Source organism: Cydia pomonella, chromosome 21 (genome assembly GCF_033807575.1).
Source record: "Cydia pomonella isolate Wapato2018A chromosome 21, ilCydPomo1, whole genome shotgun sequence".
NCBI classification, from domain to species: Eukaryota; Metazoa; Arthropoda; class Insecta; order Lepidoptera; family Tortricidae; genus Cydia; species Cydia pomonella.
Genome location: NC_084723.1, coordinates 7,341,187 through 7,360,246, shown reverse-complemented (window position 1 = coordinate 7,360,246; position 19,060 = coordinate 7,341,187). Strand labels below are relative to the sequence as shown.

Here is a 19,060-nt window from a genome sequence, read left to right as displayed (position 1 = left end):
GCCGTAGGCCCGACGTGAGCTTGTCAAGACACTTTTACTATTGGGTCGTGTTTACGCTCCAACTTCCCTTCAACCCCCAAAGTAACTATATTGCGAAGGCCGAAGGCCGAGCTCCGCGTAGGGCCGAAGGCCCGGAGCGTCCCATTGGATCGCCCAAGCACGCGAGGCCGAAGGCCGAGCTGCGGGAGTGCGTGCTCGCACGCGGACCATTCCTTGCAAGCAAAAGTACAACTGCTTTACCTTTTCCCTTTGGAAAACACAAACTTTTACACCTAAACAACAGCAACAACAACAAACACTACAACAACAACACATAAACAACAATATTAATAACAACATACGCAAGGCCGAGTGCATGCTCGCACGCGCAACAAAAGTACAACTGCAACACTTCTTCCCTTTGGAAAACAAACTTTTTCACTCAAACAACGGCACCTACAACAATAACTCATCAACAACAACATCAACAACAGCACCAACTACAAAAACAACAATACCAACTACAGCACCATGCACACCGCGGGGCCCACGGGCCCCGCGCACCAAGCAAAATCTAGTCTATCGTACTATAGCTGTGGTGCATTATTATGCATGGCATTAACTGTAAGCTACGTAACTATTACGTAGTAATGTCGACTTCCTGGACACGCCTTTATCTGCGTTTAGGATTTAACTAAACATATACTTACTCAGGCTTATGACAGTTATGACTGATAACAACTCACTGATCATTGATGGACCTTATGCCATTGCAATAAGGTTTACGAATTGTCACGTAACATGGTGGTGATCTGGTAGTCTAGTGGTTGGTGTTGACTAGACTCTAACAAGTGTGCGCGTATTTCGCGGTCGTTCCTTCAGCGGATTGAATTTTTTTCGTCTTTTTGAACATTTTCCTAACGTCAATAATAATTAAAAGATGGACTTAGGTGTGTAATTGGGATTGATTCCATAATAATATTCTATAGCTGGCATTAAATATTTTTTACAAACCGAAAAGCGTTTCTTTTGACAAAAGTTAAATGGTTTGATTGGTTTCTTGGTAGGCGGGTCAGTGCATCTTATGAGGCGCATCTTATAAGTGTTGCTGGTTCGGCAGCAGAGTATGCGGCTAAGCTGAAACATACACTCTCTGCCTCAGAACCATTGTATGACTTCATACCAGTTGCGATGTAGACCAGACTGTAGGATCTTGGGTTGCGGATGCTAAGGAATTTATCAGAAATTTGGTTGCGATCCTCGCTGCGGAGCGCATCTGGTCCAACAGGTCTCGGTGACAATTCAACGGGGCAACGCTGCCAGTGTCATGGGACGCGTCCCCATTTTTCGCCCCGGACGTTTGGGTGGGTTACAGTCCGCGGGGTGGTACTTTAACCTCGTTTCATAAAGTTAAAAGAGTGCGTTAGCTAAAGCAATAGATCACTCCAATAATGCGATAAGTGAAAATATACTTACGTTTGTAGCGGCATACTGTAGGTACATCGCGTTAATACAAGTGAAAGTTATTTAGCAGCGATTAGATAATGCACAATGTTTTAAATGACCTATTCATCGCTGAACCCAGTTATCAAACAGACTGGATCGATCGGACATTGTGACCGTTGAATGAACCTTCCGGTAACTACGAAAATAAGCGATTACCATCCTGTCTGACTCAGGTAGTTTTGTTTCTGAAGTATGTATTTGCCAAGAAATGAATCAGTTGACGAAATTATTTCTAAGTTCCAAGAAGAAATTTGAATAGACTTTTATGCGAAGACCGACCAATGGACAAAGTGATGTAGGTACAGTCAAAGAATTTAATTTCCTACCCATTTCGTACCTTGTCACAGTGACAATAGTATGAGGTATCTAGCGAGTTTCATGTTGTTTGTCACTGTGATAAGGTACGAAATGGGTAGGAAAATAAATTCCTTGACCGTACCTACCTACATCAAGTAAGAGATAGACCATTTTTAAACTACACGCCTCTCCCCAGACCATTTACGCCCATTTTTAAAGTAATCTTAAGGTCTTAACGCACATAAACAAGGCGAAAGTGTAGTCAAAAAGCTACGTAGTTAAAAAATGGTTTGTCTTTATATGTCTGATTGTTTTTTTTACTTTGTTTGGCACCCGCTACATACCAAATGGCTTGACACTGACAGACCTTTACAATAACTAACCTAATTAAGAATCGATTCCCTTTTACAAAACACTAGTTTCCGCCAATATTTTTGCATCCACGGAAACGTAAAAACATACATAAAATCCAACAAAGGTTGTCTTGTTCACTTTTATAGGTAGTCTGCAGCCAATAAGGAAAATCCAACGCCCTTAAACCTTACGTTCACGGGATTCCCGCATATTGTATCTGCATGAATATTTATTATTTTTTCATGCGAAATTTACCTTATTCTGATTTTGAGACTAGTTAAGCTTGAAAAGTATCAAAAGAACACATCACGTAAATGACACACTGATGGAATGCATCATAGTAAACTACATATACCTACATAAACAACGATTATTTATCAAACGAATCTAAACTGTCGTGAGTCATACTAACATTCAGCTAATTTCACGGTTTAATTCACGTATTTTTAATGTACCAAAAAATCTGTGCGTGTGTGTATATGTGTGTAAACGTTTACTAAAACATTTTAGTCACTCGCGCGGCCATCGTGACCGCTACTCATGCGCGATAAATGCTTGAAAATGGAGACATAGGCTTTCGAAACACATATGTCGTGCAAGTGACCAAAATACGTGAGTTAAACTGTAAAATAAGTTTTTGATAAAAATTTCATTTTTGATACAAGCTTTTATCGCTGACTGTTCTTTTCTTACCACAGGCAACTAATACCCATCGAGTCAATTCTGAAAATTCTAAACACAATTATATTACATATATCACAGAGTTCCCATGGCCACCTCGTGTCTCACCCATCAGATCGGCTCGATGGTACCAAAATATTGCATTACTTATAAGCTTTTGTTATCTTCGATTCAATTCGATTCCGTATCAGATTCAAAACATTTAAGTTACATGTATATTAGTGAGTCACCAAACGCGTGTCTAGTGAATGGCGATCAAGGTCTTCACGCTAGGCTGGTTTCATGTCTTTATTACTATTAAAACCTTTCCATTTTCCACCTGTTTATATTCTGTAGGAAAACTGGGAACCAATTATTATTTTTCAGTATAACCTTGGCGTTTTTGTAAACGATTTACATCAATAGGTATCTTATTATCGACAGTCTTGGTTGAGTAGGAATTGTATTGTGCCGTCACTTCTTTCTTTGCCACAGTGTTTCGATAGATGACGCTGATGTGTCAAATTCATTTACGTCTAACACAGGTACGCGCTCAGGTGCATAGTATAACTTCAAATGAACCGTCATTGAAATTTGGCCGATTGGAAAAAAGTATCTGTATTGACTCCTCATCATCATCATCATCATTCGCTTGCCCTTATCCCATTCCTTGGGGTCGGCGCAGCATGTCTTTTTCTTCCATATCTTTCTGTCACCCGACATTTATTGTTCACTCGTGTTCGTGTATTCATCATTCACTCGTGTTCGTTTCATGTCATTTCTCACATAATCCATCCACCTTTTCCTATTCCATTCATTCGTAATACCTTTCTCGTCACATGACTTTCATCCCTCCGCATCACATGCCCATACCACGCTAGGCGATTCGCTCTTACTTTATCTTTATCTGTATTGACTCCTGTCGTCCTAAAAAAAACGTCAGTCACTAACGAGAGTTGAGTTATAGTCCTATATCACATACTGCAGTCTGCATGCAATCCGTCAATTGGTGTAGACTATAGAGAGTTATGTATTCCCTTAAAATATATTACCTTCTGAGATAGTCGGACAGTCTTTGAAAATAATGACCCCAAATCTTTAATGCTAAGTTGAACCATGAACCTCGATATAGCTATATTGTTCTTGATCTAACAAATCATCCTGTTCCAGAGGGACGACCGGTCGCTGCTCGCACAGTTCTTCTTCGCCGACGATGCCCTCAACATGGTCGCCGCGGAGCTGGACTCGTTCGACGGCCGGAAGGATCCGGAGAGGTGCTCCACACTCGTCAACCAACTGAGGCATGCTCAGGTAAGGGACTCCTTATCCACAGGATCCGATGTAAGCGCCCACGGAAAGGAAGCGGGCAAGCTAAAGGCACTATAATCCAGCTTGCAAAAAGTAAGCAGTAGAGCCAAAGGCTTGACCTTGCCCTTCAAGTAGAAAAGATTGGAGACGTCTGTTCTAGTGCCTCTTCAACTAGTGAAGATTCACAATTCCGCATATTTCTCCCGGTTTTTGGCGAGGTTTGAAAGCTCAGCGGCTTTTGAGTGTTAAGACCAAATTGGTGGACCTTTGATGCATCATGCATGGCGTCGGTGGATACAACGTACATCGCCGCAAACAATTGTGCCCGCTTTACGTATTTTGCGTAGTACGTAAGATTATTCAGCCTCATTTAATATGCTTGTCGTTTAATATGACAAGCATTCATGAGTTCAACCGTAAAATCCTTATAACTTGGCTGCTATTTCACTTGCCTGGTCGGTACAGATACTTCGACTGAGGCCTGTTTTTAGGTCCCATTCTTAAGCAACGTCGGTAGCCAGATTATCCTAAGTGGAAACGAATGAAGGCTTAAACCTTGCAGCGGAGTTGTGCGTATCATGCAAATGCGTAAGAGGAAGTATTTGTTCCTCTTGCACTCGTTTAACCTTGCTTTAACAAAGGTTATGAAGAAAAATCCTATAACAGTCGGGTTGTTTGTTTGCCAGAGATGGCTATTTTATCTTACCAGCAGCTATCAAAACTAAACTGGGACTACAATTGACTTTTAAGGTTCATTTTCGCTAACCAATTTCCAACTAGTAACGGAAGTATAAAAATATCGATATACAGTCAGGTGCAGATATAGGTGACCCCCAAACAATTTTCCATGCAGGGTCAGTTATCTCTGCAGTGACATACACATCGATATATACAAAGATCTAATTCCGTTTTCGATCCCCTCACGACCTACTTATAAAATCTTGCTCCTACTCATTAAAATGAAAGGGGGCAGACACAAAAACTATAGTTCTGGTCATAGGCATATGGGGAAACATAAATTAACCTGTGAAAACATACGTACATAACACCAAGTACGCTTATTTTTATTACTGCGGTCTTGAAAATTTGTGTGTATGAGATTCCTTGAAGCGTAAGGAGTGCAAAATGCTATGATTACAGCTAGTATGCTATTGAATGGGTAACTTACGTTTTATGACTCATAATACAGAGTTGCGTTATAAAGAATACCTATTTTAATTGTTTTGCCGCTGACTAAGTACCTATTATGGGTAATTTCTGTTGGTCAATATGCGAAAAAAACATTGTAATCTCTTTGTTTTGATACCATCAACGTGCTTGGCTAATTTAAAGGTGAAATTCCATTTAGTGTGTAGGTATATTTCGTGTTTAGTGGAATAGGATTTGATTTTGACTTGATTCAATTTAGATCGGAGAGTGTGAATGAAAGCTAGTACGCATAAATTTATTGGTAAGCCTCTACCGTTTAACTGAGGTGATTTGTATTATTTGAAGGATGTAAAAAAAGTAATATATAAAATAAACTAATTTTTGTCGCAATATTCAGCTGCCCTCTACTAGAAAATCAACGCGCAACTTTTTTCTTCGCTTGAAATAATTAGTAGACTTATACAGAGTAAAGGCAAACACACGCAAAGAAAAAAAATCGCCTTTACTACTAAATAGATCATCGGCACATAGGCAGTAGGACAGCTGCCTTATTGGTGAACTTGTGTCAATTATAATTGTCATTCTTATGAAAATATTTAGTTTTCATTTAGACAACTTGTAATAGCTTATTAATTAAACATATTTTTGGAACAAAGAATAATATAAATAGACTCAACAGAACTACGTAAATACTTTGTTTACAATAGAGATTACCTTGCATGATGGCTTATCAAGCTATGACGTGAGCGGAAAAGTATTACTTTGCTACCAAGATTTGTAAAGAAAAAACATCTGTTTGGAACTGTTTCAAGTGCAGTCTACTTTTACTCTCCGATACATTTAATTTTACAAGCTTTTATTTAACTTGATATTTTTGTATATATATTCTTGTCGAATCTTGCAAGCTAAGTTAGACCCATTTTCCATTATTCGATTGGTTGTTGAAGTTGGGTGACAATGATATGGCCATAGGAACTCTGTGATAAAACAACGCATCCTAATGGGATTTGCTGGTCTGTGTCAAGTTCTTGGTTTTTTAAGTTTTGAATTTTATGGCCTGGATGCCAGCCCTTTAAGCCAAATCTCATACAACGAAACTATAGAGAAAGGGGCAAGCTGTAGAAGTATGTCACGATGAGTATAAGTTGCCTTTTTTATATGGAGGATAGGCAGGCGTTTGAACACGATCTCACCTGATGGTAAGTGATGTTGCGGTCTACGGTGGAGCACGCTTACCTATGAGATACCTACCTATTTAGGCTAGAGCTTGAAGAGACCCTGATTGTACTCATGCGGAAACACAGACTATCTTTTCTGTTGAAAGAAAAGTACAGTCAGCGATAAAAGCTTGTATCAAGATTAAAAAAAATTGACAAAAAAGTACTCGTCAGGAGGGAAATTGTATAAGCAACTTTCTTTCTCGCATATTCGCCTATCACGGAAGGTTGTCAATCAACTTTGATTAACGCCTCCAAAATCGTATGTGGAATATTTGAGAGCATTCCTCTAGGTCCGGCGACTTTTGAAGAGAAACCATCCACAGTAGAAGTCGTCAGTTTTAGGAATATCAAAGAGCCACAAAAGTTGATCTGATTGGTCTAATTGGTTTGGGTGCCTTGAAGGGCCACAATTGCAGGTTCAAACCAAAGAGCCGCATGCGGCTCGCGATCCGCGGTTTGCCGACCCCTGCTCTAGGTAGATGTCCCAGTGCTCGTCACTGTCCCACCACGCCGCACACGCCAGCTTAAGCTGCCGGTCGCCTTCATCGCGGCCCCGGAACCCGGCCCCGCTCAAACGGTATCACTGGGCTAGGAGTCGTGGGGTTCGTTAACGATCGGTAGCGAAGAGCTGGCTAACTACAGCTGCAAAGTCGTCCCCAAAACGACGACGATAGCGACTCGCCACAGCCGTCATAGCCGAAAGGCGGACACGGCTTCTCATACCTCCCTTTAGGGAGGTATCTAAGGACATCCAGTCAGTCACTGTCCCAGTCCCATTTCATGACATCTTTAAACATAAGAGGTGACAGGGAGGGGTGTCATCTATTTTAATGAGCATTTATTTACTCTACAGAAAAAAAGTCGCATTTATGTTTCATACTGTCAAGGTCAAACAATTTCGACTCGGGCAAAGGGATAAAAAGAGAGCACGAACTTTATTTATTGTCAAGCGCGTAAGTCGTTATATTTTTGTTTTGTCAATGTATTATAAGTATTATAACTGTGACTGTGTATACAATTAAAAACAGTTCATTGAAATTTGTTGAAAAAAGCTCATTGTTGTTCTTCATACCCATGTTTTTTCCTTAATTAATCTATGAATGAACCAGCATAGAGCATGACTGTTCACAATACAATGTGTCATTGAATAACTGCTTTTCATCACTGGGTCACGTATTATACTTACACAAAAGAGTTATTAAAGTAATGTATTCTTGAAACTCCACCAAATGATCATTAGAGTCAGACCAAGATAAGTTGGCAGCGATTGTGATAGCCCAGTCTGTGCAAGTGTTAAGTAAACGTCATAATTTAATAGAAGTTTGACGTTTAAAATAACACTTGCACTGTCTAAGCTGTCAAAATCGCTGCCAACTTTCTTCTGTGATAAGAAATATTATAAAACAGATTCTAAATGGTACCTACTTAGTCAAAACGACGAAATTCTAATAGCTAGTATAGAATTTACACTTTGCCCTTGAGTGTACATTGTTAACTCATCGTTCGGGATCCTTATGTCAACGACATAATGTGTAATATCAGTTTGGAGTGTTGCTGTTAGTACAGTCACCTGCAATAATGTGTTACACAACGAAGGCCGCAAAAATATCTGCCACGATCTTATTTGTAGCGCGATAATTTTACTGCAGGTGACTGTACTACCATCGACAGTGTTAACTGGCCGTCCATGAACCTTAATGCAAAGAGATAAAGTCTAGGTTTCCTTAGTCAGTTAAACTGTGTGGCTGTTAGTAGAAAGGTTGCACTGAAAGTGTTGGGAATTTAATACTTATAAACTTACAAGCTTCTGCCACTGAGTCTGCGTAAAATTATAATTTTCGAGATGAAAACTATGTCGTTCCGCGGAACTACAACTATGTCCTAACGAATTGCATCTCAATAGGTTCAGCGGTTTCATCGTGAACATAACAGAACAGACAGACCAAAAGTTACTTTTGCATGTAATGTTAGCAAGAACAACGCGACACGATATGGAAATTGATTTACGAAATGCTCTAGAATGTAGGTTTTCCTTTAAGATGATGCATTGTAAATTTTCACGTCAGGTATCTTGATTTATCTCAGCAATTACAAAACTTATGAAAGTATTGTTTGGTGAATTGGTTATTCATGGCATCGACTATATTTCTGTACTTGCCGTTACAACTTTTAAAGCAGAATTTTTTTTTAAACATTTTCATTTTACAGGTAAATGGAACCGATCCAAGCCTCTAAATTTTCCATGTAGATTAGTCTAAACACACACTTCAATTCTGTAGTTGCGATGTTTCGATTGATTCTTGTTGTTTTACTTTAAACGGTAAAAGCCGTTTTGCCGTATATGAACTTATAGAATAAGGTAGCACAAAAGCAAATAGACTACGCGCGAAGTATCAAGATGAGCGCGAAGTTCGGGAAGCAAGCAAGCAAGCACCGCATTCTTAGATTTTATTGTTTAAAGATGCGTCACTTCAAAACAAGTCGTAAAATGTTTCACACGCTGATTAGGCAGAAGGACGGCTAAGGTTGAATTAAAGTAACAACCTATCGATTTTAGAATACGCATGAAGCAAATAGGCTTAGCTGGTCAGGTCATATGAAATTTTTATAATGTTTGACTTATTGTTGGAAGGAAAATGGTTCTAAAGGGCACGTGACCTTGTGATGAGGTTCTATTTCTGTTTTGTAAGTCTTTAATTCGTCAAAACTACTAAAATAGCTATAATGGTTATTGGATGACACACAGAAATAATGCCACAAACTTTGCCTTGTGGTTTAAAAAAACTTTTTATATAGGCTGAATTTATTTTCACCCGCCATATTCTGCACAGTGAATTTATAGGTCATACTGAAAAACTTTTTACAGTACATATGGTGCTACTTTACCGCACTTGTGCGAAAATTAGCATATTACGTTACTGTGTCGAACATTTAAAGCGCCATATGTACTGTAAAACGTTGTACGATACATGTGCGAATAAGTAATTCGCATCTCGTGTCGATTTAAAACACTCCCTTCGGTCGTGTTTTAATTTATCGCCACTCGTTTCGAATTTCCTGTTTTTCGCACTTGTATCGTAATGTACTATATTATGGGACCAATGCCGAAATCACGAAAAAAAAATAGGCCTGTCCCATGGAAATCAGCGGCATCACATCAGCCGGAATGTATGAAACAGCCAATTTTTTTTCGCGATTTCGGTATTGATACCATAATAAAAGTTGTTCAGTATATGACCTATAATTTCACTACGCGGAGTGTGGCTAGTAAAATAACTACATGAACTTGACCGACTAAACATCTAGTCCATATATTAAGGGATTTTTTTATTTGGACCTAATGGTATTTCCAATTCCCATAAGATAACCTGGTAAAACCTAACGGTATCTGCTTAAAAAATGTAAATTGTATAACAAGATTAATTCATTGCTATGCCCGAATGTGACCTTGTTTGCTCCCTGTTTTTAAATAATGGCTGGTTTGTCCCAAGTGAAAAACCGGTATGTAAAATGTTACTTAGGTAAGTGAATTACAACGACAGGTAACCAATAGGTAAAGCACGTTAACTTATTCTGCTGGGAGCTCTCCTCATTCAACGGACCCAGCAATCTTTAATAAGTTAATGACTGACACCACCGGGACTACACTGCTTTGTCTTGTGCGTTGCTGTTTTGTTTGCTGCATAAACGGTGCGCCAATGTCGTGAGAGAACGTATGGCCGATGCTTTATCCCGTTTGAACCTTTTCCAATCGCAGAAGTAGCCATAGAATTTGCCAAAACAGTGTACCGCCATCGACATTCAAATAAACCCTTGTGTATTGCGTGTTTGAAACACTAACTATATAATAGGAGTGGCGACATTAATGTCCAAATGATAAACAACGTCTGTCTGGAAGATAATTAACCATTTAATTTACTTTGCATTTTTAAATCGTCAAATATAACACAATCTGTTCCATTTTTCCACATTACTTACAAAAGGAGAATTATGGTTATGCGGATTCGCACACGGCTCTGGTGTGTGAGGCGAAACAACATTATGCACGTAATAGTGATGTCCTGCTCCAACACCGAAGCAGCACACACGATCCACATCCAATCTGAAAACCGACATAACAGCATTGACTTATGGTAAAAGAGGATACCAAAGACCGTGAAATCAATAACAGAAGAATTTTAAGATGAACCTAATATTTTACAGAACCGCAATGTTCTACAAAAATATTCACAACTTAGCTCCATACCACTTTTCACTTGAATGGTGTTAATGTGTCATCACTAAGCGTTCGACCTCCGATGTAAATAAACAATTGATGCAAGCGATCTCGTAATCCTTGAGCATAAGCGGTTCGTGTATTTTCGTTTTAAACGGTTATGGAGTTCGGAGTGACGTCATGATACAGATATTGCATTTATGCGACTATGGACTGAATGTTGCTGTTTTTCAAGTGTGTCGAAGTAATTTATCTTACCAAATGAAATCTTACGAACCTACGTATCGTATGAATGTCGTCTCAGGGTCAATATTTTCGTTCCACTAATTTCTTGGAACACATTTTTGACGAAGTGTTTCGACATTTTGAATTATATTTTTGGTTGTCTAGTAGAGCTCTCTGACTACTACTGAACAACCAGAAATATCATCAAAACGTAAAGAGTCCCTTCGTCAATAATATGTCCAAAGAATTCGGCGTTCGGAATACCCGTAACCCCTCAGACCCTCAGCCTTTGCCCCTAACTACATACACACATTTGTAATTTTTTTTGCAGATGTATGCAAGTTTCCTCACGAAGTTTTTCTTCACAGAACAACTCATATCAAATGATGTTTTGTACAGTATAAGTTCCAAACTCATTGGTACGCGCCGGACGCTTCTGGCAGCTTTTTAAAATCTTCAATTCGTATCAAAAATAGCTATATAAAAAACCGGACAAGTGCGAGTCAGACTCGCCCACCGAGGGTTCCGTACTTTTTAGTATTTGTTGTTATAGCGGCAACAGAAATACATCATCTGTGAAAATTTCAACTGGTGACAGACGGACGGACGGATAGCGGAGTCTTAGTAATAGGGTCCCGTTTTACCCTTTGGGCACGGAACCCTAAAAATTACAGAGACATGATATCATTCTAATATTGAAAATGTGATCACACAACAACAGATTGCAGGCAGATTCTAGTAATAGTAATAATACAAAGGTTTCCTCCATAGATTTCCTCTCTAATTCTTAGTATTAATGTACTTATTAAGTAGAACCGGCAGAGCTGTAAGCGGTTTTGCGTATTTTCGCTTCATTTATGGAAATTAGTGCGGGCGAGCGCTGGTGACATCATCCTTTAATGTTTTAAATGCAAAAGAGAGTCTGTTTTGTTTTGCTTTTTGATCTAATAAGTTATTCGAATAGTTTATGGTATTTGCCGTTTCACAACTTGTTTTGACAACTTTAGTTAAAAAACTGTTTAAAATACACTCGTGTTTGTATTGTCGACAGACGAATAAGTAATAGTATTTCACACTGAACAGACACGCTTCATTCCGCCCTGAATTAAATTACCTCACTTCACCATGCGGCGTTAGATTGTCTAATACAGTACAGATTGACAGAATCTCAGTTCGATTAGCAACGATATGACGGAAAGTTCAAAATGAATGTATGCAGTTTGGATAAATTGCAAGTTTTTCTTGTACCACGTTGCCGTGGTTACAAAAAATAATATATATTTTAAACTGCTCTGGAACACAATGATGTGTATAGACTCTGATTCTGTATATGTGAACGATGTGTGTGTGTGTGACTCGTATGTATAACACTGATGTTGTGCGATTCTCTAATAATTTTTGTACGATGGCGTATTCGCCCTGTCACAAAAGACTGAAGTGTTAAAATTTCATTCATTCAGTGTTACAGTTCGTGTCATCCACTTTTAATCTAAGTTTTAATAACATGTTATTACTAGTTAAGACACGCGTCTTCGTGAATGACACGATCCATAGAGCGCGTGTTAAGATATTTTAACAAATCTGCTCGTTACATATACTTTAAACAGTGGAAACCTTGCATTCCATGATGTACAGTCATTGAATCTAAGGTTGAAAAAAAAAAACACAAATTAACATAAAGATGGTATTCGTTGCAGTTGCAACAGGCCTCGTTATCCTTGGTCCGCTGAATGGTACGCGAATTGATGTTACTAACTGAATGTTGCGGAGGTCAGTGTCTCTGACGTCATGCTGAAGTTACGACGGATTTCATTCAAACTCGAGTTATTGAGACACGCTGAGGTATCGTCAGTTACAGACCTGATGGGGTATTAAGGCGAGTTAACGACTTCGCAAATTTCTCGTTTAAAAAATGTACAGGCGGTAAGTTTGTATGCAGAGGAGGTTAACTATCTCTACACAGCTGACTGTACATGTTACCTAGATGTGACGAAAACAGTTGTAGCCTAATCGGGAGTGATCCTGCTTAATCCTGCCTACGAAGCAGGAGGAGGTTTGTTCTTGACTTATTTGTTCATGAGCTATGGATGTTTTCTATGTATTTATCTTTATCTATCTATTATATATATCGTCGTCAATACAAGCCTTGTTGAGCTTACTGTGGGACTAGGTAGATTTGTGTAAGATGTCCCGTTATAGATTTCCGGGAATTTTCCAAAATCGTTCCTTCTGCCAAAAAATGCACAAACTTATAAACAAAATATTTGTCTAAATACGTCATCTCATATCGCCACTGCGTTTCATGTCTACGCGCTTATTGAGACATTTTACGTTAGCAAATCCTGTTTATTGACGCATCGCGTATTTTCCGTAACCCCTGACATTATTCTTGGTTAGAAATACGTCATACCCTTTTGTAGAAGTAAACATATATTGATTTCCTCAAGACTATTTATGCCTTTCTTGAAGAATAGCGATTTTAATTTTTCTCTTCTTCTTCTTCTTCAATGTTTAAGATTCAGAAACCGACTGCCGCCGACCGTCATAAGGTCCCTTTTGATATGGACTGTCTGGTATGTTATTTCGTTTTCCTCTCCAACTTAGAATTATAAAAATATGTCTCTATAACTTTATCTAATTGATCCTAATCATTTCTTTGTAAAGCGCGAGTAAAACGGGCAGTCGATTTACATTGTAAGTTATCAACTACAGTATGCCTGACCTGTTTTGTAAAACACGTTTTTAGGGTTCCGTAGCCAAATGGCAAAAAACGGAACCCTTATAGATTCGTCATGTCCGTCTGTCTGTCCGATTCTGTCACAGCCACTTTTTTCCGAAACTATAAGAGCTGTACTGTTCAAACTTAGTAAGTGGATGTATTCTATGAACCGCATTAAGATTTTCACACAAAAATAGAAAAAAAAACAATAAATTTTGGGGGTTCCCCATACTTAGAACTGAAACACAAAAAATCTTTTTTCATCAAACCCATACGTGTGGGGTATCTATGGATAGGTCTTTAAAAATGATATTGAGGTTTAAAATATCATTTTTTTCTAAAATGAATAGTTTGCGCGAGAGACACTTCCAAAGTGGTAAAATGTGTCCCCCCCCCCCGTAACTTCTAAAATAACAGAATGAAAAATCTAAAAAAAATATATGATATACATTGCCATGTAAACTTCCACCGAAAATTGGTTTGAACGAGATCTAGTAAGTAGTTTTTTTTTAATACGTCATGAAAATTAAAAAAAAATTTTTTTTTCATCATACCCATACATGTGGGGTATCTATGGATAGGTCTTCAAAAATGATATTAATGTTTCTAATATTATTATTTTCTAAACTGAATAGTTTGCGCGAGAGAACCTTCCAAAGTGAAAAAAAGTGTGTCCCCCCCCCTGTAACTTCTAAAATAACAGAATGAAAAATCTAAAAAAAATATATGATATACATTACGATGCAAACTTCCAACGAAAATTGGTTTGAACGAGATCTAGTGAGTAGTTTTTTTTAATACGTCATAAAATTAAAAAAAAAAAATTTTTTTCGTGTGGGGTATCTATGGATAGGTCTTCAAAAATGATATTTAGGTTCCTAATATAATTTTTTTGTAAAGTGAATAGTTTGCGCGAGAGACACCTCCAAAGTGAAAAAATGTGTGTCCAAAGTGGTAAAATGTTGAACGAGATCTAGTAAGTAGTTTTTTTTTATATGTCATGCGAGTCGGACTCGCCCATGAAGGGTTCCTGGGCGAGTCCGACTCGCACTTGGCCGCTTTTTTTTTAAATCTAGATTGGAACTAGATTAATCTAGACAAAGCTGTGCTAAGGTTAACTCATAAAACGTTCAAAGGTCTTGGCTGTCGCGGGATCAAATCCTCGCTTTCTTATGATATTTTTTAAACAGGTGTACAATCGTCCACACTGTTAACTCACAAATAAATCTTATTATATTGCAAAAGATTCGTAAGATCTACGGTAGTCAGTTTAGAGTGTTGCTGTTTGTACGTATTTTATTTTGGTATTTACCTGTTTACTCACTCTACATCGTGTTTTTTTTTCTTTTTCTTTCCGATTTATTTCGTTTATTTTAAGGGTGCATTCCTGAGCTTAAATTAAGTCAAACTTTCTCAAAGACGCAAATTTTCGCAAAAAGTCCATTTCGGAAATAATATATAATTTATTTTTATCCTATAAGGCCCTTACGAGCGTGTACACTTGCCTTAGGGCCTGTTTATTTAGACGATCCTAAATCATGTTCAAAGGTCGGGATTTTTACACTTAATTACTTACTCATTTATAACATTAAATTCTATAGGGTTCATTTCAGTTTGTCTTGGCTATTGCAATCTGTATATATGCAAAATTTATTAGCAATATTGGAATCGTTGTGTGAAAGCGGAATAACTTAACTTTCTTATCATATAATAGCAAATTAACTATGTCCCAGACTTATCTTAGTCACGTTGTTGTGAAAGACGAAACTATGCATCCGTCTCTTGGTGTCAAACAGTAGAAAATCTTTAGCTATATGGTAAACAATTTAATGACTCCCTATAGTACAGTCATATGCCCAGATTTTTCTAAGGAAGTTACCTTTAAATAAGGTTGAAGGGACCAATCTTTGGGCAACAGAATTATGGTCTACCTTATGCGTTTATACCATCCGGCCCTTTATGTTACCAAATTTGGCTCAACCTTCGCCTGCTTTCGACCATAACTCCATATAGTTGTCTTTTCGGTAGAGCGACCAAGAGCAACCACAAGGATTTCGATCCTATCTCAATATAGTACGAAAATATACCTCTTACTGCCTGAGTCATAGTTGTGACTGAATTCGAAACACAGACGTTACCATAAACACAGTTTGGTGTACCTAACGTAAACTTGTTCAACATCATGCTAAACATTGCGTGGCTTGAAGAAACAGTGATTCGGTAATAAACATCTGTCTGTATAGGTACAGTTCCTAATATTGGGAGGAAGGCGATCATTATTATCATTAAGAATTAGATTAAAACATTGATTCTATACCAAACAGCTTATAGTGGTGACCATTATAAGAAATAGGGTGTTTGACTGATAAATAAAATCAGCTTCTTATTTCGAATTGTCATATAACGATTAGCTATAATACCTACTCCATAGTTTGTATGAAACATACATGTGACATCACGGTAAGTTACCTATTCATTATATGTAGTTCTTTCTGATTTATTTAATAATGGTCCACAATTCTTCGATCATTTTCTAGTGCTTTATTTCGAGCGTGGTGTGTAATGTTTTATTTTAAATACAGTCAACATCCCTACTAGATACAGACAGCTGTTTGGTTGAGTCACTATTTTTTCAAACCGCGTAATTTTTGTTACAATAGACAAGCAAGCAAGTTTATGATTAACGGCCCGATTCGAAGATTGAGATACGATAACGATAAGTTCTGGTTTATAAGTTCTCATTTAGATATCGTTTATATGTCGTATGTACTTTGACGTTAGAAATATCGTAGATAGATATTGGGATTACAGCGGAATCGAAATAAACGTCAATTTTGACATGTCGTTTAGTTATCTATTTTTTAAAGATCTTTCCAAGATCTTAAATGTGTCTTAATCATTCTTCGAATCGGGCCTATACTCTATATAGTTTATGGTCGTTTGTTTTATACAATGTAGAGCCTATTTGAAGATAAATGGAACATTGAATTAATACAAAACGCACCTGTTCTGCAGCTTTCCAATTACTTGAACGTTGGACACAAACGGTAGAAAGTTTGCACTGGCTTTTCAATATATGTAGTTGTATTGAAAAGCCAGTGCAGCCAATATAGTTACTGTACTATTCCAGTTTTAAGATAAGGCAAAGATAGTCTATATTCCAAGGAGGCATATTACAATGCGCTTATGAGCGTCACATAAAGCTACGCCGGCTCTAACTCTATATATAAATATAATAAAGTACAAATCCCTCCTAAATTGTAGGTGGATATCCCAATATGGAACCGGGAAGAAAATTGGCAGGACTTTAAATATGTTGCAAGGTTTTTAGTTTCACATGATATTGGAGATTATTTCGGTGCAAAATAAGAATCCGTTCCCAATTTTTTTCAAAACATCCGAGAAAATGCAGTCACTTTGTCATTAACTACCTCCTTTATGGCACTTTTTCTTCGTATGGCCAGGCCCCTGTTTCACCACTGAGACAATTGTTACCTTGCAATGCCAATTTGCCATACATGGTGGTCCAATAAGTAAATATCTACTGACTCTACGTATTGTCTTTCTTTTATCCGCCCGGAAATATACAGAAAAGTGTCACGTGTCAATATTGTCAGCGTGGTGAAATAGGTTTTCGCTAATGTCTTGATAATAAAGTCTACAGATCATTTTAAGTACTTATATTGATTAGGTTATGGCCATGGCCACCATTACTGTGTTTCTTAAGACGATAGTGGACGATCGCCCCGAAACCGAAATGTTAATTAAAATTATTTTTAAATGTTTAATCCACTTTTAATTACTATTTACTACAGTATTTACAAACAAAAGAAAAGCACCTGATTTCAACCAATTAAGTGGCTAAGCATTTGCCATACCTACTTATGTTTATTTATGATACGATTACCATGTCGCCAATTAAAAGTAGCGTGTGTCGTACTTGACATTCAACATTTATAATTAATTTATACCACTTATGTCTTGCACAAACTCTTTTTTACACTTAAAATAAACGACTTTATTATAAATACATTTCGGTTGACATTGCTTCGTACGAATGCTGTTAATTTAAATACAATTGTAATGTTATTGTTTCAAAGCTAATATTTTATTGTGATTCAGTCTAAAAAGTGACTTAGAGCAAGAGGCGCCAACGTGGAGAAGCGTAGAGTTTGTATTAAATATTAAAGCCCCATTAAGACTTGCTCCATTTAGATTTTTGTTACATCGCGGTATTTGGCCGATCGACTGAATGCATTGTTAGCTTTAGTTAGCAATGTATCGAATATTGCATGCAAGTTTTCGAGCCGTTTAAATGGGTTTTAATAATGGCAACATCTCCAAGCGCCCTAACGTCTCTTTTTACTAAGTACGACACATTTGTTTGTTATCTACATATAATAAACAAGACTAATTTACTACACCTCATCATGTTTTAACCATTACCAGGAGATTGAACTTTAACTTCTCGGAACAAAGTTGAAATTGCTAGAATTTAACTAGAAGATATGAGGTTAAGATTGCGTCCCATATGATTGATACACACGTCCGCGCAAAAAGGTCTTATGTGACGTGTTTTACTTACTTCAAAATACCTTTTCGACTGACATACAGACTGGCATTGTGATACTACACGTGCTAGTACGGAACGTGGCTATCGTGGCAACTCAATAAATAACCATAGGCCTTATGTGTTTTTAATAAGGCTTATTCTCAGTCGACTATGTGAATGGTATGACTCATGGCCAATAGAGGCAACTATGTGCTGTATCTTAGTTCAGAGAGCATTGTGTACAGTAAAATATGAATACATTTGTTTCTATCTTGTTTGACAATGTATTTCATTGCATATTTGCTTGGTATTTAATACCCTTTACACCTATACTAACATACTTGTCTCTACAATACAGCAACATGCGTACTATATTATAAATGTGATGAGCGGCGACACCTCTGAATCGAACGCTTCAGTCCTGGGTTTAGACTTAGGCTAGGTAGTTATTTAGATTTTAGAAGTTGGACGACACCGCGCAGATTCGTAGGCATAGCTCGTTACAGTATAAAAAATATTAGCAGTGTTTTTTAAGACCATTTACTTTTTTGACATACCTCTTATATTAATACACACTGTCAAACCGTTTATGCCATACATCAACCTAAACCTTGAGTAGTCGGCCAAAAAATACCCCTTATGAAATTCCATAGCATTGTTATTTTATCGGACAAGTCACCCCTAAAGGTTGTGCGTGCCGTGGCATTTCGCCAACCACCCCGTTCGCTAACGAGGTCGCGCCTCGCCGTTTAGTAAGTAATAAATGCACATTTTACTCGATTATGGCAAATCCAAAAGGAAGGGTTTTAGCAGTCTATGTATGTGTCGTCTTGTTTTCAATCGTAGCATCAGAACTATGAGACGATTTTGCTGAA

General features: G+C 37.7%; 1 protein-coding gene across 1 annotated transcript in view; it reads left to right on the top strand.

The window, feature by feature from the left end:
• The window catches only part of LOC133529839 (lateral signaling target protein 2 homolog), a 59,274-nt gene that overhangs the window by 20,017 nt on the left and 20,197 nt on the right, over nucleotides 1-19,060 (top strand). The window contains exon 2 of the mRNA XM_061867649.1: nucleotides 3,967-4,107. Within this exon, the coding sequence (XP_061723633.1) occupies nucleotides 3,967-4,107 (141 nt within the window). The remainder of the gene's footprint in view (nucleotides 1-3,966; nucleotides 4,108-19,060) is intronic.